We start from the raw sequence: 25,018 nt of genomic DNA, 5'->3' as shown, positions 1-25,018 counted from the left end.
GTCGTCGGTCGGTTGGTTGGTTGGTCGGTTGATTGGTCGGTTGATTGATTGGTCGGTTGATCAGTTGGTTTGTTGGTTGGTTGGTTGGTTGCTCGGTCAGTCGGTTGATTGGTCGGTTGTTTGATTGGTCGGTTGATCGATTGGTTGGCTGGTTGATTGATTTATTGGTCGGTTGGTTTGTTGGTTGATTGGTTGGTTGGTCGGTTGCTCGGTCGGTCGGTCGGTCGGTCGGTCGGTTGGTTGGTTGGTTGATTGATTGGTTTATTGGTTGGTCGGCGCACTCCCATAATTAAACCTAATATTGCAAAGTGCATTGGAAGACAATAGCATTTTTGTTTCACAAAACACTTTTGAGCTGCCACCTGTTTTTGCTTAGCACTATTTTCTCTCAGCTGTGACAGCAATTAGCCTAGCCGCTCATATGAGGCGGCGCTGTTATAGCGCTGTACGGGCCTGATAAACAAGCAGTTTTGGGACATGCAGAACTCGCTGAGAGCATGTGGCGTAGTCAAGCACAGTTAGGCCTCCTTTAGGCATCAAAGCGCCGGTCTCATTATGAAACACAATGTGTGCTGTAGGTGTATTGTCAGCTCATTGAGTATAATCAAAGTGGTGTTGCTAATATTTTTCAGTTTCTTCATGGGATTCGGTTTCCTGTAATCATACGAGGTGTTTGGCTTCACCTCTCCAACTCTTCGTGTCACCTTCACTTTAGGTGCTGACAGTTCTTTCGCTCCTCGCTTCCTCTCTAAGCTCATCTAATCTCTTTCTCTCTCTCTTTCTCGGGTCTCCGGGTCTAATTGTACCTGAAAGTCTTGAATGTGCATTAGTCGGAGGTGTTTAATATGCAGTCTTTATCAGAAGGTGCCGGGCCAAAGAAACAGTGGTGAGAAATTTCATGTTACTGTACTTATCATGCGCAGGCCTTCTCCGCAATTACATCCTTGACTGATTTCTTTTAGCCTCTTAAATTCATTTCCAATGACCTTTATGTCGTTGCCCCACTCCGTTTGGGCGAGAAAGTTTCAGCCTGGCTAATTGTTTCAAACCTTTGCTGCAGTTCGAAGCCAGGTAACAAAATTCATATTTTAATTTCTTTCTTTTCCTTCTTTCCCTTGGTCATGTTGTTCATTCCTTCTTTAGTTTCTTTGTGTTTACTTCCATTAGATATTTTGTTGGTTCTTTTTTTCTCACTTTCATTCGTTTGTTCACTTGGCTTTCTCTTCTTTTATCATAATGTTTGTTTATTTATTTGTTTTTGTAACGGAGCCTCTGGTGAAGGAAAGAAACACATGAGATGGGAGGGAAAATGTATATGTCAGTGCTTTCTCGTTCCCCTGAGAAACTTTGCTTTCTTTCAGAGCGAACGCAGAGACTCTTGGGGGAACGCAAACAAAAATTAAATATAAATACTTTGTTTTTTTAATTGATGTTCCTCTCATTTGTTTGTTTTTTTGTTGTTTATTTTGAATGTGTTTAGTCTTTTGTTTCGGTTTGTTTGTTCGTTCTTTCAATCATTTATTTCTTTAGTTTGTTTGTTCCTTATTTTTCTCTTCTGTTTTCCTCTCATTTCTTTGTTTGTTTTTTGTTGTCTTCACTCAATTGTTTGATTTTGATTGTTGATTATTTTGAAAATGTTTATTCTTTTGCTTTGGGTTTGTTTGTTCGTTTGTTTTTTTCTCTTAGTTGTTTTGAAAGAGTTTATTTCTTTTTCTTCATTTTTAGTTAGGTTTTCCTGTTTTTCTCTTTTGCCTCTGTATGTCAATTTTCTTTCTTTCTTTCTTTCTTTCTTTCTTTCTTTCTTTCTTTCTTTCTTTCTTTCTTTCTTTCTTTCTTTCTTTCTTTCTTTCTTTCTTTCTTTCTTTCTTTCTTTCTTTCTTTCTTTCTTTCTTTCTTTCTTTCTTTCTTTCTTTCCATTTTGGTCTTCATTATTTCTTTAGTTTGTTTGTTAAATAGTTTTTTTGCTGCTCTGTTTGTTTGGTCTTCCTCTCATTTGTTTGTTTTTTGTTGTTGTATTCACTCAATTGTTTGTTCATTATTTGTTGTTTATTTTGAATGTTTAGTCTTTTTTTGTTTATATGTTTGTTTGTTTGTTCGTTCAATAACACTTTCTTCTGTTAGTTGTTTTGAAAGTCTTATTTCTTGTTTTTCTGTCATTAGATCTTTTATTTGTTCTTTGTTTCTCTCTTTCATTAGTTTATTCAAATTTTTTGTTTGTTTTTCATTTGTTTCTTCCGTTTCCTCCATTATGTTGTTCATTCCTATATATTTTTTTGTTGTTACTTTGCTGTTTTTTTGTTTGGTCTTCAGATCTGATTGTTTGTTCATTTGTTCTTTTTGTTCTTTTTTATGTTTTTAGTCTTTTTGTTTTAGTTTGTTTTGTTTGAATAAGATCTTTTGTTTGTTCTTTATTCCTTGCTTTTATTCATATCTTCATCATTTTTAGTTCTCTCTCTTTCTCTCTCTCTGTATTCTGTCTCTCATCAGTCCCAGAGGAGTGAGAGTGAACGGTAGACGTCTGCTCTTCTCTCTCTCTCTCTCTCTCTCTCTCTGTTTGTACCGTGTTCAGACGCTGTGTTATCTCTCATGGGCTCTTCTCTTCATTGTCTGCACACTGACAGTATAATTCAAGCTCACTCTGGAAACAAAAGCATGTAATGAATGCACACCATCCAGTCTGCTTATGAATGAATGAATTACTCCCCAGCACAATGGGCCAGGTCGAGCTGGATGCGCCTTTTATAACGCGAGGCATTTCCCTCTGCCAGTGTCTGAAAGACGTGTACAGTGTTGTGAAAGCTGTGAAAATGAACCAGCTGTTTGGATCACACTCTCAGACCTTCAAGCAAACTGTTGCATGTTATAAAACTTCACAGTGACTTTGAGGTCAGAGACTGGCTTATAGGCACTTTAAGACTGACTGATTGATTGATTGACTTAGATACAATCTAGAACTGTCTCTCTTCTTTTTGATTTATCACCACACATTCTTAAAGTAACATAGTGTTTTCATTTTGCCAAGGATTATTACAGAGAGTATGGCACCACAATCTCTGACCTCTATAAATATAATTCCATCTAAATATCTCAGCCAATAAAGTACGGGGGTAATTGATGAGGCTCTATGTCTTTACTAGGGTGGATTATTGTTTGAATTATAACGATTCCAATTGACCTATCGGTAAGCCCCACCCCCCTTAGTTACTGTTGCTAACTCGGACAAACAAACAGAGTTGCTAACTGTCTTACAATGACAGTGTTTGTGTGAAAACCTTATCCCAAGTTGTTTTTGGACACAGAATGTAGCGGACCCCTTCCAAATGATGGCCATACTTAAAGGAACACGTCAACTTTTTGGGACTTTAGCTTATTCACTGTATCCCACAGAGTTAGATAAGTCCATACATACAATTTTCATCTCAGTGCGTGCCATAACTCTGTCTGACGCACCCACCGCTAGCCTAGCTTAGCACAAAGACTGGAGGTAAATGGCTCCAGCTAGCCTAGCTTAGCACAAAGACTGGAGGTAAATGGCTCCAGCTAGCCTAGCTTAGCACAAAGACTGGAGGTAAATGGCTCCAGCTAGCCTACTGCTCAATAAGAGACAAAATAACGCCATTTATAACGATATGCAATGGACGCAATGGATGCAGACGAAATGATTATTCAATGTTTTGCTTTCCGCACTATATTTAAAGGTCAGCAAAACATTGCTCTTGTAACGCGGAGAAAAAAGAGGAGAGCCCTTGTCATGTGATCCATGTGTCCACCCGAGTTGACATCATTCGCCTCCATTCATTTTTCAATGACGTACGACACGCATTTACTGGGGAATATCCGATTTTATCACAAGTATCTGATTCCTGACCTTAAGTATCTGATTCCAGAATTGGAATTGATTTTTGATTCCCAACCCTAGTCTTTACTGACAACTCTGGAAACTCCTTCGAGTGCTTGAAATGTTTCTCAGTTGCCATGGAAAAACAAAAACAGTGTTATCTGTCAAAGGCGAGAAGTGGCCTGAAACTCACAAAGGTGCTTCTTCATTCAATAACAGCCATGTTTCTCTCCATAATGCATATCAGTGCGGGAGTGAGCCGGTGAGAGGCACTTCATTGTGTCAGTCTGAAAGACCGTTGTCCTTTCTGCGTACTTGTTGACGGCGCGATAGGGACTAAATGAGTGGGAGAAAATCAAACGCGTGAAAACCGTGTTAGCACTGCATGTGTTCTTCCTGGCGCCTTCACCTGGTTGTTGGTTCTTAACCTGAGAGCTGCTATTGTCTGCTGAGAGCCACCTGGGTTGCCATGGCAACTGCTCGGGCGCGGGATGATGGTGTGTGTGTGTGTGTGTGTGTGTGTGTGTGTGTGTGTGTGTGTGTGAGGTGTATTATGAAAGGAAGGAGAGATAGGGGCCTCACCTGAATGCTTGGCTGAATCTCTATAACTCGTCTCCAGCCTCTTTGCTTACGGCAGCTGGACTAAAGCCAAGCACCTGGCATTCTTCAACTGTGTGTGTGTGTGTGTGTGTGTGTATGTGCTGAACCTTTCTTAAAACACATTACTTTTGCTTTTAATGTATACAAGTGCTATTGAGAGTGGATTTTCCCCCAATGAATCACCCTTTTAATGACTTCCCCGATGGAAAATGCTGGTTTTGGAACATGGTAGCTGGACTTTTGCTGGTCCAAAGCCGTGTATTAGCTGTTACCAAGATGATCTAGTGGGTTTAAACTAGGTCCACTTGCTCATAGACCAGTCAGAAACGATTGTGATGTCCAAATGCACACTATTTGCTGCATGAAGCTGATTTAATGGGTTTTCCAACAATGTAAATATGATATATTTTGTTGACTGATATGGAAGTGTGTCTACCCCGAGGTGATGTATATCATGGGTCTGATTCTGATTTTTCCTGTGAACAACAGGAGATCGCCCACTCAATGGGTGCCAAGTCAATTCTCCATAGAAACCACTGTAAACATCTTGTTTAATGAGTCATGTGATCCTGCTGTGTTAATCTCCCCACACTGTATAATTCAACTGGAAGGCTATATTGTGTTTGTTTATTGTGTTCAGGTTATATTCATTGTGTTGATCTTTAATTGCATTTTATTAATGTGTCAGCTTTGATTTTACGTAGTGTAAAAAGTGTGTAATTTCTACACCACTTACGCCGCCAAATATTGTTGTTTACAAACACTTTCCCCATCTGTCATTGGTCGAAACATAGCTCAGCCCCAGAGTCTTGTCATTGGTTGAGTTGTTTCTATGTCGGGCTGATCGGGATGTTCCAAGAAACAGCAATATTTGGAAAACACCACATATACAGTCAGAATACTTCAATACTATATAGAAACAGAGCGACATGTGTCATAATCTGAAGACCACGCGTCGCCCACCGTGAGGGAAAACAATCAAACCATATCCATTGACTTTGTATTGCGTGAAGCGCCTCCTTGTCATTTTTGACTTATAACAAAAAACAGAACAACGACTAAAAGCTGATATGTGTCAAGGTGTACAGCAAACAAGCTAAACAACCCCAGAACCAAAAACCCAGAAGTTTTTATAAGCTGTTGACCCCAAAAACGAGCGTTTAAGGACACCCACTAGAGGGGAACGCAATCAGCGACAAGGAATATGATATATAACACTGACATTTGGGTATTTGACTTAACAGTGCCACAATGTTTACGGCACACTGGGTGTCAGGATCCTAAAATGTACCCATTCTTCCTGCTGATGCTTCACGTCTTATTGCCTGTATCCACTTTTGTCTCCTTAAACGCTTGTGTTTTGGGGTCACCAGCTTATAAAAACGTATTTCTGTGTTGTTTAGCTTGTTTGCTGTACACCTTGTCTGTACAACGTTTAGACATTGTTCTGTTTTTTGTTAAGGCGCTTAACGCAATACAAAGTCAATGGAGAGTGTTGGATTGTTTTCCCCCCTGGTGTGGGCGTGGCCTAAATGCGCTCTATAGTATGCAAAAAATAGTATGCGAGCCGAGAAGTGTGTCCTAATTCACAGTACCCATAAAAAAGTATGTCAAAGTCCCTGGATGACCTACTAGTGTGCATTTGATGGACATCTACTATCCCATGAGGCCAGAGGATTTGCGAATGGCGGTCACATCATCATAGGTCACATGACAATAGAGTGCCGAAGTAATGACGTCACTTTGTAGGCCAAAACGCGGAAGTGAGTTAGCATTTTAGCCCTATGGGTTCCCTCGCCCTAAAGTCTATGGGTTTTTTTAATGGGTTTTTGCTAAATCGCCTGAAATAAGGTCTGTGGTTAACAAAGCCTCTATATATTTTCACGTTTTAATCTATGACATAAAACACACTAGTTATAACCTGCTTGTGATTTTTTAAGACTTTATTGTGTCTTAAAAACGATGGTTGCTAACAAGTTGCTAAAAGGGACTACATCCTTTGGCGGGGACTTTAGACGTCATCGTGACAAACAGGCAATCTCTCACTAGCCCGCGTTTCAGCCTTATGAAGAACTTATGTGGCCTGAATAAATCGCGCTATTCGCGCAAAGTTGGATGCTTGAACATTTGGAGTTTACTCTCTTCACGTTTGTCTCGTTGAGAAATGGCTGACATGGGCTGTGTTTACACGTCTTTTTGTGTTAAAATCTACTGTTAATGTGTGACAACTTAGTTTTAAGACTTTTTCAGTCGATAATGTAGTTGTTTAAAGCTCAAATCTGTGGTTTATTTATAAGAAGAGTGCCTATTTAAACATTTTATCTGGTGTTATCGGAGTTGTGAGCTCCAGTGAGTCAGCGGCGGTCAGCGCTTGTTTAGCCGGCGAGAGTTGACTTTCCTCGGCTAGTCCTTCTGCCGCCTGCCGCTGGCTCTGATGTCTCTGTGGCGTCTCCAGCTATAATTAGTCTTGTGGAGATTTAACGGCCCATATTTGCTCTCATGGATCTATAATTTGTTCCCTGGCAAATCGTTTAGGCTGAGTGCAAAGATAAGTTTCATTACTTGTTTATTTTTAGGCTATAACTGTACGTTACCGTTGTAAGTTAGCCGACTAGCACTGACTTTGAATGTTTGACTGAATTGTTTGCTTTATTTCATGTGTAGCTTATTATACGTTTTGTATTATTGATCATACATAAACTTGCATTTAACAAAAAGAGACTGGGTTGTGTTTCATGTCATTTAATGTTATCACAGTGATAATCATATTGTCTGAAAAAACATTAACAAAAGATAAATCTCAGAGAGGCACGCATAAACAAAATTAGTTTCTAACATTTTTGGAAAAAACGAATGGGCAATATTTCTCATGAAAAAGTGGATAAGTGTTCATACACAGCGCAGATCATAATGAGCGAGCGTGCTTTTAAATAAAGTTTGAGGAAGCTTGATGATGACGTTGATCCGCGACCATGGTGTGCTGTAGTCCGTTTATAGCCTACCGTTAGCATTTTATATCTGACGGCTTTATTTGGGCTTCAAAATGTATACATTTTGGATTAACTTGTAAAGATTATCTTGGTAGACAAAACGTGTAAGGGTCATTACTCTTTGTTGAACACAGATCTTATTTTTTGCGATTTTCCAAAAGTCTATGGGGAAAATGAATGGCTTTTTGATCGAGGGAACCCATGCGGCGCTAACTTCCGGGTTGGCCTACAAAGTGACGTCATTACTTCGGCACTCTATGACAACATGGCGTATTGTAGTACGTCGGAAATTCATTCATACTATACAGAACATTACTTTCGTTTAACAGTCGCTAAGTAAGTTTCAAACCAAATGTAGTACCGACTATAAAGTTTGCAATTTCAGACACAGCAACAGTGTTGGTGGAATTAACCTATGAGTTGCTTACTTATAGTTGCATATTAAACAAGGCCAGGGATTATTTACACTGTGCAATATAAAAATAGCAGTATTTCATTTGCAATAAGTGTAAATAGTAGTTAGATGCTATTTTTACTTATAAATAGTTGCAGATATTCTTTGTATCGCAGTGTTGTACGTTGAACGATATGCAGTAATAACAGTCTAAATGGTTATATGTATTAAAACTATTAAATGGATGCCGTTTTACTGAGACAATAAAGCCCTCCCTACACCGACCCCTAACCCTAAACACTTTTATTAAACACACGTTAGACACTTTATTTCCACTTTTCAAATATTAATTGAATTAAAATTAATTTGAACACGGGTCGATTTGTGTCAAAACTGCCACGCGCGTTATCCCTACACTATTGCTACTGTTGAAAATCCAGCATCTTCCGTCATTTTGTCTGGACCAATCAGACGCCAGTAGGCGGAGTTAGTGTAAATAGCCTCTGCCAACAATTAAACTGGGGGAAATCATTTTAATATTGGAAAAAATCAATACACTCTTCATCTTTAACTTATCAATATCTTTTTGCCTTTCCTTTATCTCTTTAGAAAGAAGAACAAGATGATTTAATATTGACCCCGGATGGAACGAGAGAGTTTATGACCTTTGAAATCCCTCTCAATGACTCGGGCTCGGCAGGGTTAGGGGTCAGCGTCAAGGGCAACAGATCTAAAGAGAGCCACGCTGACCTGGGCATTTTCGTCAAGTCTATAATCACTGGAGGAGCCGCCTGCAAGGTGAGGAACGGCACAATTTTTCCTGGGACAACATATTTGGTTAATCCTGGAACAACATTCCTGTCCAAAAATGTAGTCTTAACCATATCCCCATCCCTAAACCGAACCCTGGTGGGAAGCCTAAACTTGACACACACTGTAAACGTGTCCCTGAAATCTGAAATGTTGTTCCAGGATCAACAAAGATGTCAATCTAGGAACATGTTGCACTTGGTGAAATCACGTTCTGCCAGCTGTCTGATTGGCTACATGCGTTTTATTCAAAGAAATCTGTTCTTTTGTGTGCAATCACAGGATGGGCGGCTGAGGGTAAATGACCAGCTGATAGCAGTTAATGGAGAGTCTCTACTGGAAAAGACGAATCAGGAAGCGATGGAGACCCTCCGCAAGTCCATGTCCATCGAGGGCAACAAGAGAGGCATGATTCAGCTGATAGTAGCCCGACGGATCGCTGGGAGAGGAGAGGTCAGTGACCCACTGTCTTTAGCTTGGAAATAATGTCATATGCAATCGAATTGTCTTGAGCCAGGGAATCAGAGGGGAAAATTGTTTCTAGCCCTTATGGTTAAAAATGTATTCGCTTACACTTTGGACAGTTGGTGGCGCTAGAGGATTTGAGACTCCAAATTTGCTGTGGTGACAGTTCAGACTGTCCTCTATCAGTGTGCCAAATTTCATAACTTTTTACTATACGGTTCTATGGGCTGCCATTGACTCAAGAGCGGAAGAGGAAGAAGAAGAAGCAGAACGGCAACAGATACAGTAGGTATCTATGCACATTCAGTGCTTGGCCCCAAACATGTTCTTAAATGCTACTTAAGTGGGTCAAAAATACACTCTAAAGTTCAACTAAATGCATTTAATATAAACCTAAACTCTAATACTTATTCATTTAATTTCAATTAATTAAAATGCAATTTAGTTACATTTAGTTTGCACTTAAATATATTATTTTAAATAATTATTTTCTGTAATAAGTACTCTTTTTAACGGTGTTGACTTCCTGTTGGTGTACTATTTCATTGTGTTTATTTTGATTTACTAGAAAAACTAAACACAAACAGAGCATCATTTGTGTTTGTCTGCAAATGTATTTATTTACAATTTATTTTATTTCTTTATTTATTTACAGTTTATTTTATTTTATTTATTTACAATTTAATAAAATGTTTTATTGGATCTTATTTTATTTATTTACATTTATTTTATTTTTTTACATTTTATTTTATTTATTTACAATTGATTTTATTTATTTACAATTTATTTTATATATTATTTCTTTACAATTTAATAAATTTATTTACAATTTAATTATTTTTTATTTTATTTTTTTATTTACAATTTAATTTTTTTATTTGCAAATTATTTTATTTTATTTATTTACAATTAAATTTATTATTTTATTTTATTTATTTACAATGTTTTAATTTAATTTATTTACAATTTATTTCATTTTTTTTATTTACAATTTTATTTTATTTTTTTACATTTTATTTTATTTATTTACAATTATTATTATTATTATTATTTTTTTTTACAATTTATTGTATTTACAATTATTCCCCAGTTTTGTCCACTTTTGCTCAGGGCATTATGGCAATGATAGCTAGAAAGCTATTTTCTAACCTCATAGCGTTGCAGAGATTCAATATTTGACAAAGTTTTTATAATAGCTGATCAACATGGCTCAGAGATGATCTGACCCAAATTTGGGGTTGAAAGCTGAAGGATGCATTTGAAAAGTTAAAAAAATGATGGAAAATCTAGCATAAATCGAAACATTGAACTCTACATGACCCAAGGAACCAGAATAGATTTGTTTGATGGCACAAGAGGATTTTGTGAGACTTTCCCTAAAATTGTCAATCGGGTAGGCTTTAATGCAGCATAAATAATAATAAACTACCAGACAATATTTAACTGAAATGCTGATTGTGAAAATGACTTCCTGCATTCAGATGAGCGGTCAGAGTGAGTTGAGTTGTGTGTGAAGACAGGGAAGTTTGCCTGCAGAAAAAGTGAATAAAAAGTGAGTAGTTCTTATCAGACACACACAGGAGACAGAGACGGAGAGACGGAGAGAGAGAGAGTGACACCGGGGGTGTGAGCGGCGGATTGCGATCGAAAGCAATTTGACCGCTGAAATGCTCATGCTGATTTGTACTGATAGCAGATGGCAGTATGAAATATCAAATATCAACTTCAAATGCCATCTTTTCCATCCCCCCTCTTTCCCAAATGCAATCCTCTGGATGTGTGTTTGTTTCTTTTCTCGTTTTTTCTGCCCGCACAGAGTCATAACATCTGAAAGCGTAATCTAACACTTATCTTTCTAAAGAATATACGACAGACGCTTTGAAGCCGCAGCGTTAGGAGGAGATGAAATTCAGAATATGATGACTGCTTATGGAAATGAGACGACTGCAGTCTGTGACCCGATCATTCCCACAGGAAAACCTCATTGCTCAGAACTTGCTCTTTCATAGCTCAGGGGACTTAATAGAGTTCTTCTTTAGAAGTATCAGCTTTTTCTTAAGACGTCTCGGGAGAAATACAAATAGGCGGTAGCAACTGTTGGCTTACGGTACGAATGTACTATAACTTCGATTATATATTTGATGAGCAATGTTTGAGTTCATGATGCTGAACCTCTAGAGGAGAAGCTGCTATCAAACAGATAACAGTGTTTTTGATCAGTTCTTTTAAAGGAACCGTTCGACGAGAGTCGCCTCAGTGAACACCGTGAGGACGTTAACTCTTTGATCACACGCTGAGAATAGTGTGTTAAGTGTCACATAATCCACTGATACATTCAAATCAGCTTCACACTTTGACCTGAGAGCGACTAGATCAGCGCTGCTCATACATCACAACTGTTCCAAACACATTTGTCAGACGTATTAAAGGGGTGATAAATTGAGAAATCAACTTTTCATTCAGCCTTTGATATATAAAAGGTCATCGTGATATAAGATATCCTGTAAGCTTCAGATCTGGAAACTTCCTTGTTAGTCAAAGAAAAGCTTTTATTGACACCAGACCCAGAAAACGAGAGATCTCAGAATATGCCGACCGCTGCAGAAACTTCATTCGGATTCTAATATTAGGAATGTGTGGTTGCACTTTATTTTAATGAAGATCCAGCTCAAGTGGGGAAGACGTTGCACCTTTGTTCGCTTCATTTCACCGCGGATTCATTTGTAAACAAGACACAGGTTGAGACTGGATTCGCAGACAGATTGAGATTAAAATCCGACAGGATTGGTCCAACACACTTATGTGAGTAAAACATGTTTTTATATGTGATAGTGTTGCATTGTTACAGAACGTTTGATATCTACTGATGATGTTGCGGAAGTTTTGAACATGCTGATTTGTCCGCAGTGAAGTTTTGCTGATGCACGTACTTGTGTGTGTGTGTGTGTGTGTGTGTGTGTGTGTGTGTGTGTGTGTGTGTGTGTGTGTGTGTGTGTGTGTGTGTGTGTGTGTGTGTGTGTGTGTGTGAGTGTGAGTGTGAGTGTGTGTGTGTGTGTGGACTGGTAATCCCTATGTTATGGGGACAAAATGTCCCCACAAAGATGACAATATCTGAAATCCTCATCCTTGTGGGGACATTTTTTGGTCCCCATGAGGAAAACATCTTATAAATCAGACTCAGTGATGTTTTTTGACAATGTAAAAATGCAGAATGTCTCCTGTGATGGGTAGGTTTAGGGGCAGGGGCAGTGTGTGTGTGTGTGTGTGTGTGTGATGGGTAGGTTTAGGGGCAGGGGCAGTGTGTGTGTGTGTGTGTGTGTGTGTGATGGGTAGGTTTAGGGGCAGGGGCAGTGTAAGGGGATAGAATATACAGTATGTACGGTATAAAAACCATTACGCCTATGGAAAGTCCCCATAAAACATGAAAACCCAACATAGCCTATTACTTATTCATTATGATGTTTTTGAATGTAAAATCCACGCAAACGTCATAAGTTGACCTCAGACAACAGTATAAAGAAATTTAAAAAGCCAGTTCATGACACCTTTAAATACATGAACACTAGCGTTCAAAAGTTTGGGTTCAGTGAGATGAAAAAATAAACAAAGACTGCATTTATTTTACCAATAAAACAGTAAAACAGTAATATTGTGAAATATTCTTACAATGTAAAATATTTTTTTAATTTGTTTATACAGTGGTAAAGCTGAATATGAAAATAAATAAATGAATACACTTTTGAATAGTAGTGTGCTAGCAAATAATAATAATAATTTGAAAAACTAAAACTGATTCTATGGAAATGGCAATAATAAAAAATAAACATTAAATAAAACTAATAAATATAAAAAAATACATTTCAAACATAATTTTTTAACCATATCAAACACACATTGTTTATGTACATATAAAAATGTACTGTTCCCACAGCCTATTATAACTAACCTGATCATTATTAATGTTTTTTAAAACACAAAATACATTTCAAATGTTTGATAATCAGAATAGCTGATATTTCACTAGTAGCAAGTTTATGAACGTTTTGAATAAATTAAAAAAAAGAAGAAGAAAAAATAAAAACCCATACATCAAGCGGGATTATAAATAAATGCCGTACACATAAATAAAATAAAATAAAATAAAATAAAATAAAATAAAATAAAATAAAATAAAATAAAATAAAATAAAATAAAATAAAATAAAATAAAATAAAATAAAATAAAATTAAATTAAATTAAATTAAATTAAATTAAATTAAATTAAATTAAATTAAATTAAATTAAATTAAATATAAAATAAAATGAAAGTAATATAGGCTTTTTACCCTACATTTGCAAGTTTATATTTCATCATTTTGACTTTTATCTCACAATTGCAAATTTGTCTCTCAAGTTTTTCTCGTAAAAAAGTAACAATTGTTAGATACAGTATAAACACACTTAAAATTGCTTTTTATAAAGTCTGAATTGCATGATATGAACTTGCTATTGCATGAAAAAGTTTTTTTCATGCAACTGTAAGATATAAATTACAATTTCCTCTTTATTTTTGTTTGCTCCATAGTAGAATCAAGCTTCCATAGCATTGTGACTTTGCCATACCACATACAGTGACACTTTATGCAAAAAATATATTTATTATTATCATTTTGTAAACGTTTATCAATTCTTAAAGAACAGGTGGGTTTTCTTTTTGCCGTCTTGCACAAACCCTTGACCCGCACGCTCCCTCACTGACCGCTGCATTTGTTTTTGTGTGCATGCAGTGAAGACAACACTAGAAAGTCATGTTGTCTATTTATAGTCTTTGTGTTACTTTCTGCACCCAGTCAAAAAACATCAACATATGAAGTGTTTTGTCGTCATTCACGGGTGTACACACAGAACCCCCCAAACACGCAGCGGCCCACAGCAGACGCACGCTGAGCTCAGATCAGCCTTCATTAGGGGCGCTGAGGAGTTGATCTCTGCCTCTCGCTGCTGGTGCTTTGAGAGCCGCAGACTCACGCTGAGATCCTGTCCCATCCATCCTCTCCCACTCTTCCCATCCGAGGTCACCCGTCGCCTTCCGGAACGCCCCGGCTGAAGGTCGCTCTTATCTGTCTGTCACATGAGGATGAGGATGGTTGCTTTCATCATGTTCATCAACTTTAGAGCACAGCCGGACCCCCGCTGTGGTCCAACATACACTACAAATTGCCCTTTGATACGGCTTTCAGAGAGAGAGGGGAAGCCGGAATAAGAAAAAAGAGAGATGGAGAGAGTAGTGGAAGTGGAAAGAAGAGGAGAATGATGGGTAGGGAGAGTTTGCAGGGGCCACTGAAGAAAATCAAGGATTGTGCGCCGGGGGACGGCGGCCCTGCTCTCTGTGACAGGAGGCCGTTTGCTATTCTCATACAGCAAATGCAGGAAAACAGGCCAGCATTAAAATGAATAAGATCCATCACTGTCCGCTGGCCTGGCTTCACAACTGTGTGTGTGTGTGTGTGTGTGTGAGGCACATTCTGTCTCCAGCCCTGTCCTGAATGTGAAGTGTCACTGTCAATCTAAAGCTCTGTTCAAAAATTGAGCAGGTTGGCCTGCTGTCTTGCCCTATTTGTACGTAAAGTCTGGTTCTACTATTGTGTGTTTGCATTGACACTAAAATGTACATTAACATCTAAAATGCATGCATTTAATTTACCAACAGTTTTTAGAAATGTACATAATGAATCCTTAGAATATTAAACCATTGAATTAACAGGTTTGGACCCTGTGGAACGTAAGCTTACAAAACAGTAATATATATATATATATATTAGGGCTGTCAAAAGATGAATCGCGATTAATCGCATCCAAAATAAAAGTTTGTGTTTACATAATATATGTGTGTGTACTCTGTTAATTATTATTTTTATATAAATACACACACATTCATGTGTATATTTAAGAAATATTTGCATGTGTATACTGTATATACATTTATATAATATATATAAACATAAATGTTTTATATATAAAAATTATATTTTTCTTAAATATATACGTGCTTGTGTGTGTATTTATATATAAATAATAATTAACAGAGTACACACACATATATTATGTAAACACAAACTTTTATTTTGGATGCGATTAATCGCGCTTAATCTTTTGACAGCCCTAATATATATATATTATTTTCTTGTTTTTACAATGCTACATTTGCCCCCTTTTTATTAAATAAATCCTTTGAAATGTAAAATTTTGCAAGAAAATAAGCAAAAAACAATATATATAGACACTGGGTCAGAGCATCTCCAAAACTGCAGCTCTTGTGGGGTGTTCCCGGTCTGCAGTGCTCAGTCTCTATCAAAGGACTCAAAGGATCTGCTGCTAACATCTTGGTGCCAGATACCACAGCACACCTTCAGGGGTCTAGTGGAGCCCATGCCTCGACGGGTCAGGGCCGATTTGGCTGCAAACAAAACATCAGTATTTCTCTGAAATGTTTTTAAACAAAACTTATTTATTTTACTTGCATAAACTTTAACTTTCAAATGAAAAAAAAAAAAGATAAATAGCCTGAATCTGCTTCATGCTGCAGTGCTTCACTAATGGACTTCTCCTTTTTCTTTTTCAAATGTAGACTATTTGCTCTGCGAACTTTTGATCTTCAAACAGACGTTAATTTAATTTGCCTTTTTATTTAATTTCAGAAATATTGTGTGCATGTGTGCGCATACATGCTTATAAACAAACCACAGTCCCGGTGGGAAGGGAAAAAATCTGTGTGTGAGTGTAGGAAAGAGGCTAAACGTATTTTACAGAAGTTATTTGAGTAAAGTCTCAATAATAGAGGAAAATCAGCATAATTTCATGTGTAAAGCCGCAATTCGCTTCCAGGTCTGAATGGACGAAGGCAAAAGGTGTAATCATTTTGTTTCAATGGTTATATATCTTACATTAAAAGAAGAAGAAGAAGAAAAAAAATCAGAAAAGAGTGTATTTTGAATCAAAGCTTCATTTTCGTACTAAAAATGTGGATTTTTGTATGTACCTTCTTCTGGGAAATAGGACAAAATATTAATGATAGATGAATATGTTAAACTTAATAAACTTGAATAAGAAAAGAGATGTTACTAATTGAAATAACTCAAATCAAATGAGTTTAAGCCAACGTATTAAAATAACAAAAACAAAACAATTCCTCACGTGTAATGACGGGGGAGCCGAAGCTCATTATAATATGCAAAACTGTTATCCAATCATAGCAGTGGGCGTTTACTTCTTCAGTGCGGCACGCCCATAAAAACAGAGCGTTCCAGGAGAGAGCCTCAAAACCAGGGCAGAAAATAGCCTATTACTTATTAATTATGATGTTTTAAAATGTAAAAACGTCATAAGTTGACCTCAGACAACAGTAAAAAAAGATTTAAAAAGCCAGTTCATGACCCCTTTAACAAAATTCCTAAAATACAAATGAAAACTAAAGTTATAAAAATAAAACCTAATTCAAGTAATTATTATTTTATTATAAATAAATCATTTAATAATATTAACAACACTTGTTAAGGATTAGGGTAGGGCCTCTGAAATGTAATTATTCAAATACATTTATTAAAATATATACATAGTACATAAATGTACATAAAAAATGCAAATGTCACTATTACGCATTTCAGTGTCTTTAAAGCCATATGGCTAAATGTTATGTTTTCCAGCTGTCTTCTGAAACATATGATGCAAATTATGATGGCAACATCATGTTTTGAAATGTCTTAAATTGGTAAAGCATGTTCCTCTAACTGAAGGAGAAGGAAAAGGCCTGACATGGGGAGAGTGACCTGATTTTGTCACAATTACAGTAGATCAGAGAGTCGAACTGTAAATGAAGGCTTCAATAATCAGCCAGTGAAACTCTGTCAAGCTGAGACTCTTGAATATCTCAGACTGCCGTTGGTAATTGAAGCAGCGATGCTCTTCATAAGGGATTGTCTTGACCCAGATAATGATGTAATGTATTATTGGTCATTGCGTTTTCGTCTTCAGTTCAATAATTGAGGCTGAGCTTCAGAGAGCCGGCGATTCCAATCGATGGCTTTCCGTGTCTATTAATATAAGGTCATATGTTCTCAGGCAATTAAAATCCTTGCAGTCGTTTGAATTCAATTCATTTATTAAAATACTTCTCATTGTTTCTTGGCGCTGAGTTTCCCTGTAGTAAAACTGTGGGACAGAAACAAAGTAACAAAATGAGGCTTCAGTGTTTATTACACTAATGTTTTTTTACTAAATGTTTTGGTTGAGGTTATCAAAGTTCAACAGAACACTCAAAGACAGCCTCTGAGGATTGTGGGTAATTGCAAGCGTATGTTGTTCCTCATAAAGGTTGGCTTCTGGGCCTATCAGCACTGGATTATTCAAATGAGAAATTAATACATTTCCCCGCATCGACTGTGTCCAATTAGTTTTCCACGCCTCTAGTGTGCTGTTAAACTGTTCGTCTGTGACGTCGAGGTGTCTTTACGGTTGAATCAAGAAGTGTTTGAGACAGAAGTAGAAATGACCTTTGAATTTTTGTTCAAAATTTTTTGGAGTTGAATGTACAACACATTATTCATAGTATTACAGGGGTCATGAACTGCAAAATAAATTATAATTTATAAATAAAAGGCTCTTTTCCTACCCTGATTTTTAGCCTCTGATTTGAACACTGTTTGAAGGGACGCCCACTGCTGTGATTGGCTGCTGTGAGACTTTAGTTGAAACGCCCACTGCTGTGATTGGCTGCTGTGAGACTTCAGTGTAAACGCCCACTGCTGTGATTGGCTGCTGTGAGACTTCAGTGTAAACGCCCACTGCTGTGATTGGCTGCTGTGAGACTTCAGTGTAAACGCCCACTGCTGTGATTGGCTGCTGTGAGACTTCAGTGTAAACGCCCACTGTTGTGATTGGCTGCTGTGAGACTTCAGTGTAAACGCCCACTGCTGTGATTGGCTGCTGTGAGACTTCAGTGTAAACGCCCACTGCTGTGATTGGCTGCTGTGAGACTTTAGTTTAAACGCCCACTGCTGTGATTGGCTGACATTTTTGCATCGGAAATAAGTATTACATGTGGAACTCTCTCAAAAACGAGTTCTGCTGTGATTGGCTGCTGTGAGACTTCAGTGTAAACGCCCACTTTTGTGATTGGCTGCTGTGAGACTTTAGTTGAAACACCCACTGCTGTGATTGGCTGCTGTGAGACTTTAGTTGAAACATCCACTGCTGTGATTGGCTGCTGTGAGACTTCAGAGTAAAAGCCCACTGCTGTGATTGGCTGCTGTGAGACTTCAGTGTAAACGCCCACTGCTGTGATTGGCTGCTGTGAGACTTTAGTTGAAACGCCCACTGCTGTGATTGGCTGACATTTTTGCATCGGAAATAAGTATTACATGTGGAACTCTCTCAAAAACGTTCAGCTTATTTTTACTATTACCGCTCTCTAGTTAACTAATCATGAAAAGTGTTGATTATAGCATTATATTTAGATCTATGGCATTATATTTAGATCTATAGCATTATATTCAGATTGTGGCATGAAAGGTTGCAGTGATGATCATTGTAGCCGATCACACACATGTTGAGCTCATGAATGCAGGATCTCGTCATTTTAACTGGATTTCTGCACACTAACGAATGCTTTCATCATAACTAACAGCGCAAACACAATGTAAATAAGAGATTTGTTGATTATAACGGGAGTTTTGGTGCGAGTCCAGAACTCAGTCACTGATAAACTCACACTGTTTGATTGACAGCTCCAGTGATTGACAGCTCCAGTGATTGACAGCTCCAGTGATTGTAAAGGGACCGTTCTTTGATCCCGTTCTATATATAATTTAATCACAGTTTAAATAACAGATTATTTTCATCTACTAAGAGACACAATGTGAAGTTGAGCGTTTAGTCACTGGTTTGATTCACTGACACACAGACAAAGATCATCTGACTGTACATGAATCATATCAGAAACCACTGGTCTCAGATCAGGCGTTAGAATGAACACGGTTACTCACATGTTGTGGCGTTACTGTCGAGTCCATATCGTAAAAGCGCCGAAATTGCGACTGATTTCCCGAAGAATCCACAGTGAAATGTAGCGAACACAAATAAATAATGCTCGACTGAGACATTCACATTGTTGAGAATAAATCAGCTCATTCCTAGCATTAGGATCCTTTGGAAGGTGATGTTATTTGTAGTCGCTCTTCTCTCCTCGTCATCTCACTAACACTCCAGTGGGCGGAGCCACAGTTGTGATGATGAAGTGGGCGTCGCTCTTCTTCTGCAGAGGCGCTCTTTCACCATCTATCACAGGCTCATTCCACAACGAGTCGTTCGCTGTTTTTGGACTAACAAGAACGTTTTCAGTTCTGAAACTTACAGGATATTCTTATAGTATGATGACCTCTTATATTTCAAACGCTCAAGGAACATTTGATTCCTCAGTTCATGACCGCTTTAAGTTTTTTGAAGATTGTGTCAAGAAAAATAAATAAAGTAACAGAGTTGAAAAGTTGAGTTTTCACTATAAGCGTAAACAAAATGAAAAAGACCCCCCCCCCCCACACACACACACATGAATCTAAGTGTGAATTTGCATATAAAACATGCATCATCATCATCATGCATATTCATGAATCATGTCTGAAGAACTGTGAGTAGCCCTCAGGTCCACTTTTTTATTCACTGCTTCTTTGATTTCTCTTTGTTGAAAAAAAAAAAGAAAATATCCTCAAAGTTATTCCACAGTTTGCTGGGAATCCCTTAGGGAACTAATAAATGCACACACTGTCCTCGCTCAGAGATGCTCTGTTCTTTGAAAGTAATGCATATGCATCAAGCCAGAAATGTTACTGTAGTTTGATGTTTTACAAAAGTACTATTTAAGCTATATTTGGAAGTGTTTCTCATTTCCTTCTGCAGTACTTGTTCAGATTATGTGAACTTTGTAGATTTGTCTCAGATGAGGTGTACAGTAACCTGGTAGATATTTGTTGTAATCTAATGGAATTGAACAAGACAATCAATCTTCCAGTGCATCAAGATGAAGTATACTTGTATAAAAGTGCAATTTATACTGCAATTTTAATCCTATGCAGTGTTGCTTCTAAAGTAAATATATCTTGTTTCAAGGGTTTTTATATATTTGAATAGATGAAATACCTGTTAAAGTCGGCATAAAACAGAAGTTGAAACTTCCCTATTGTGACATATACCATTCCTTCCAGAAAAATGCGGCTTTTTTTTGTTGCGGGCAAAAATCCTTGATTATGCGGCACGTTTTCTTAAAAAATGCGATGGAAAATGCGGAATATTTATGCAATTTTATGCGATAAAATTGCGGGAACTTGCAAAAACTGCGGTTTGATGAAAAAGAGAAAAAAAGCACTACATCACAGAAAGTGCTGGGAATATTTAAGTTCTCATCTTGTTTTATTGAAGACCTTAGTAAACACATGGCTCAAATTTACAAAACATTGAGTCAAATTGAGTTACAAGTTGAGTCAAGTTCTGTAGCTTTACAAACGGAATATGCTACAACTTCTGAAAAAATGAATAAATAACTTCCTGTTTTACAGACGTAGCTTTACAAAACAGACATTTGAGTGCTTCCAATGCACAAAGTGCAATCTCTTAAAGGGTTAGTTCACCCAAAAATGAAAATTCTGTCATTAATGACTTACCCTCATGTCGTTCGACACCCGTCAGACCTCCGTTCATCTTCAGAACACAAATGAAGATATTATAGTTGAAATCTGATGGCTCAGAAAGGCCTCCATTGGCACAATGCACGGTTCACTCTCAAGACCCTTAAAAGGCACTAAAGACGTCGTTACAAAGTCCATCTCACTACAGTGCAGGTTCTACAATAACTTTATGAAGCGACAAGAATAGTTTTTGTACTAAAACCTAACTAACGACTTATAGTGATGACCGATTTCAAAAAACAGCATCATGAAGCTTCGAAGCGCTATGAATCAGTGAGTCGATTCATGATTCGGATCGCGTGTCAAACTGCTGAAATACGTGACTTTGGTGATCCAAACCGCTGAATCGACTCACTGATTCATAACGCTTCAAACCCCTGAATCGACTCACTGATTCATAACGCTTCAAACCGCTAAATCGACTCACTCATTCATAACGCTTCAAACCGCTAAATCGACTCACTGATTCATAACGCTCCAAACCGCTAAATCAACTCACTGATTCATAACGCTTCCAACCACTGAATCGACTCACTGATTCATAACGCTTCAAACTGCTAAATTGACTCACTGATTCATAACGCTTCCAACCACTGAATCGACTCACTGATTCATAACGCTTCCAACCACTGAATCGACTCACTGATATATAAAGCGTCAAACCGCTGAATCGACTCGCTGATTCATAACACTTTGAAGCTTCATGATGCTGCTGTGTTTTGAAATCGGTCAGCACACCAGGAAACTGCTTTGCACGGCCTTTTGCTGTTATTTTTGTTGGCAAATGGGAATTTGTGTGCTTCATCATGGTTTCACCGATATCTATGGTTTCATCACGGGGTTTGCAGCTTTTCGATGACGTTCACGTCGGGTAATTACGTCACTTCAAAACGTTCCCATGGCAATAGGGGGAAATGTCGGCTCTTGTGTGAAGTAAACAAACATTTTTCAACTTTCTGCTAATATATATGACTTTTTTGCAACGAAAATGCGGGAATTATGAAATCATGCTAGCCCGCATATTTTGCACGCGGAAATAGGCAATTTATGTGGCGAAAGTGCGGCGTATTTGAAAAAATGCGGCCCCCGCATAAATATGCGGACTTTGACTGATTATGCATTAAATCATGAGATCGCATAATCACGTTTTTCTGGAGGGACTGATATACACTATATCGCCCCTACAAATCATTAAATTCAGGTGTTCCAATCACTTCCATGGCACAGTGCGCAGAAGTTGCCAATGTTTTGCAGAGTCAAGAGCTCCAGACCTCCAAACTTCTGTGGCCTTCAGATGAGCTCAAGATCAGTGTGTAGAGCTTCATGGAATGGGTTTCCATGGCCAAGCAGTTCATCCAAGCCTTACATCACCAAGTGCAATGCAAAGTGTGGGATGCAGTGGGGTAAAGCGCGCCACCACTGGACTCTAGAGCAGTGGAGACGCGTTCTCTGAGTGACCAATCATGCCCTGGACGAGTCTGGGTTTGGCGATTGCCAGGAGAACAGGACTTGTCTGACTCCATTGTGCCAAGTGTAAAGTTTGGTGGAGGGTGGATTATGGTGTGGGGTTGTTTTTCAGGCGTTGGCCCCTTATTTTCAGTGAAAGGAACTCTTAATGCTTCACCAAGACATTTTGGACAGTTTCATGCTCCCAACATTGTGGGAACAGTTTGGGGACGGCCCCTTCCTGTCCCAACGTGACTGACCAGTGCACAAAGCGTCTCCATAAAGACATGAGGAGCTAGTTTGGTGTGGAGGAACTGGACTGGCCTGACCTCAACCCGACAGAACAGCTTTGGGATGAATTAGAGCGGAGACTGAGAGCCAGGCCTTCTTGTCCAATATCAGTGCCTGACCTCACAAATGCGCTTCAAGAAGAATCCCCATAAACACACTCCTAAACCTTGAGGAAAATCTTCCCAGAAGAGCTGAAGCTGTTAGAGCTGCAAATGGTGGGCCGACTCCATATTAAAACCTACGGAACAAGAATGGGATCATTAAAGTTCATGTGCATGTAAAGGCAGGCGTCCCAAAACTTTTGGCAATATAGTGTATCTAAGGGAAATAGCTTGGGTAATGTAGGGTCAATGTTTAGACTTTTTTACCGGATTTCCAGTAAAAATATCCATTTCAGAACACATTAAGTAATCATCTTCGCTGTGTCAGGGTTGAAACCTAATAATGTGGGTGCCAAAATAAATACTCTGCTTTAATGAATGGTGTTATACAGGACATTTCAGACTGTAATTCATTAGTATTCTTGCCAAAGTACGTCCCGATTACGAAGAGTGGTGCATCTGGGTTTTTACTATCAGAGTGCCCTCCTGTGCATAAAAACAACCCATGAGGTTTGTCTCCACATGACGTTTATGAAAGCTGACATCAGGAAGGAAGTGCCACGCTGGCTACAGAAAACTGTCCTGCCGAAATGAGGGTCTGATCGATTGTGTCTTGAGAGAGCTATCAATCAGCCTGACTGGTAAATTATGGTTTTATTAGCGTTGAGCCAGACTGCCGCTCCGAGGGGCGAAGCGGGGCATGATGGGACGCATCCACATACGCCAAGCAATAAGAGAAGGACTTCTGGATCTGTACTTCATTAGTTTATTTACTCTCTGATGGACCTTTTTGACATGAACTCACAACGACTTACTGATGTCATGTCACTGTGACTGGGATTCAAGAGGATGACAGAAGCACCATGGGAAATGTAGTTTTGCTCCACAAAGAATCTGCAAATGGGAAGGAGTGGGAATGTGTGCGAGGCAGTCTTGTTTGACTGGAGGCGTCCGGGGAGCAGAAGCCCAGCTCGGAATGAAGACGCTCTCTTTAATCCACTTACAGCTCAGGAGGGAAACTCAATTGGTGCACCTGAGAAAGTAATTGATTGAATCAAAGGGCAGCGCACTGAGCCACAGTGGCATTGTGCAGATTGGGTGTCACCATCGGACTCACTCACACTTCACAAGCTGAACAGAGACAGTTGTGTACAGAGGAGAGAGGGGTAGCTTCCATTTGGGCTTTATTGACAGCTAATATTAGTCTGCCGTGTACAAAAGTATTTGAATTAATAATATCCATTTATTAATATTAATAACAATAATAGTAACCCAACTATATTAATGGATTTTTAAACAATTTCCACACTTCTCTCTCTCTCTCTCTCTCTCTCTCTCTCTCTCTATACGGAACAATGGATGGATACAAATGTATTATTTATTTTTTACATGTATAGAAGTTAATGGATGGATAGAAAGCTTGGATGATAGATGGATAGATGGGCAGAATGGAACGATGGGTGGATGGATTGATGGATCGAAGTGGATGGATGGATGGGCAGAATGAAAATTATGGATGGATGGATGGATAGAAGTGAATGAATGGATGGATGGATAGAAGTGGATGGATGGATGGATAAATGGATGGATGGGCAGAACGAAACGATGGATGGATGGATATATGGATGGATGGATGGATGGGCACAACGAAACGATGGGTCGATGGATGATGGATGGATGGATGGATGGGCTGAACGGAACGATGGATGGACTGATGGATGGATAGATGGATGGATAGGCAGAACGGAACGATGGATGGATGGATGGATAAATGGATGGATGGGCAAAACGAAAAGATGGATGGATGGATGGATAAATGGATGGATGGGCAAAACGAAAAGATGGATGGATGGATGGATAAATGGATGGATGGGCAGAACGAAACGATGGATGGATGGATGGATAGAAGTGGATGGATGGATGGGCAGAACGGAACAATGGATGGATAATAACTATATATTTTATATAATATATATATATATATATATATATATATATATATATATATATATATATATATATATATATATATATATATATATATATATATATATATATATATATATATATATATATTTATATATATATATATATATATATATATATATATATATATATATATATACAAAATATATATATATATATATATATATTATTTTTTATATATAAGAATAATAAACCTTAATATAATAATAATAATAATAATAATAATTATTATATTAAGATTTATTATTATTATTATTATTATTAGTATTATTATTATATTAATATATCGGTACTTTATAATATATATAATAATACATCTTAATATAATAATTATAATAATAATAATTATTATTATTATTATTTGTATTATTATTTTATTATTA

At 37.8% G+C, this 25,018-nt stretch overlaps 1 protein-coding gene across 1 annotated transcript in view; it reads left to right on the top strand.

The window, feature by feature from the left end:
* The window catches only part of pard3aa (par-3 family cell polarity regulator alpha, a), a 753,733-nt gene that overhangs the window by 417,100 nt on the left and 311,615 nt on the right, over positions 1-25,018 (top strand). Inside the window, exons 11-12 of the mRNA XM_079805963.1 lie at positions 8,432-8,620; positions 8,915-9,085. Of these exons, the coding sequence (XP_079662089.1) occupies positions 8,432-8,620; positions 8,915-9,085 (360 nt within the window). The remainder of the gene's footprint in view (positions 1-8,431; positions 8,621-8,914; positions 9,086-25,018) is intronic.

The sequence above is a fragment of the Gobio gobio genome (assembly GCF_949357685.1).
Source record: "Gobio gobio genome assembly, chromosome: 23".
NCBI lineage: Eukaryota > Metazoa > Chordata > Actinopteri > Cypriniformes > Gobionidae > Gobio > Gobio gobio.
This window is presented reverse-complemented; position numbering and strand designations above follow the sequence as displayed.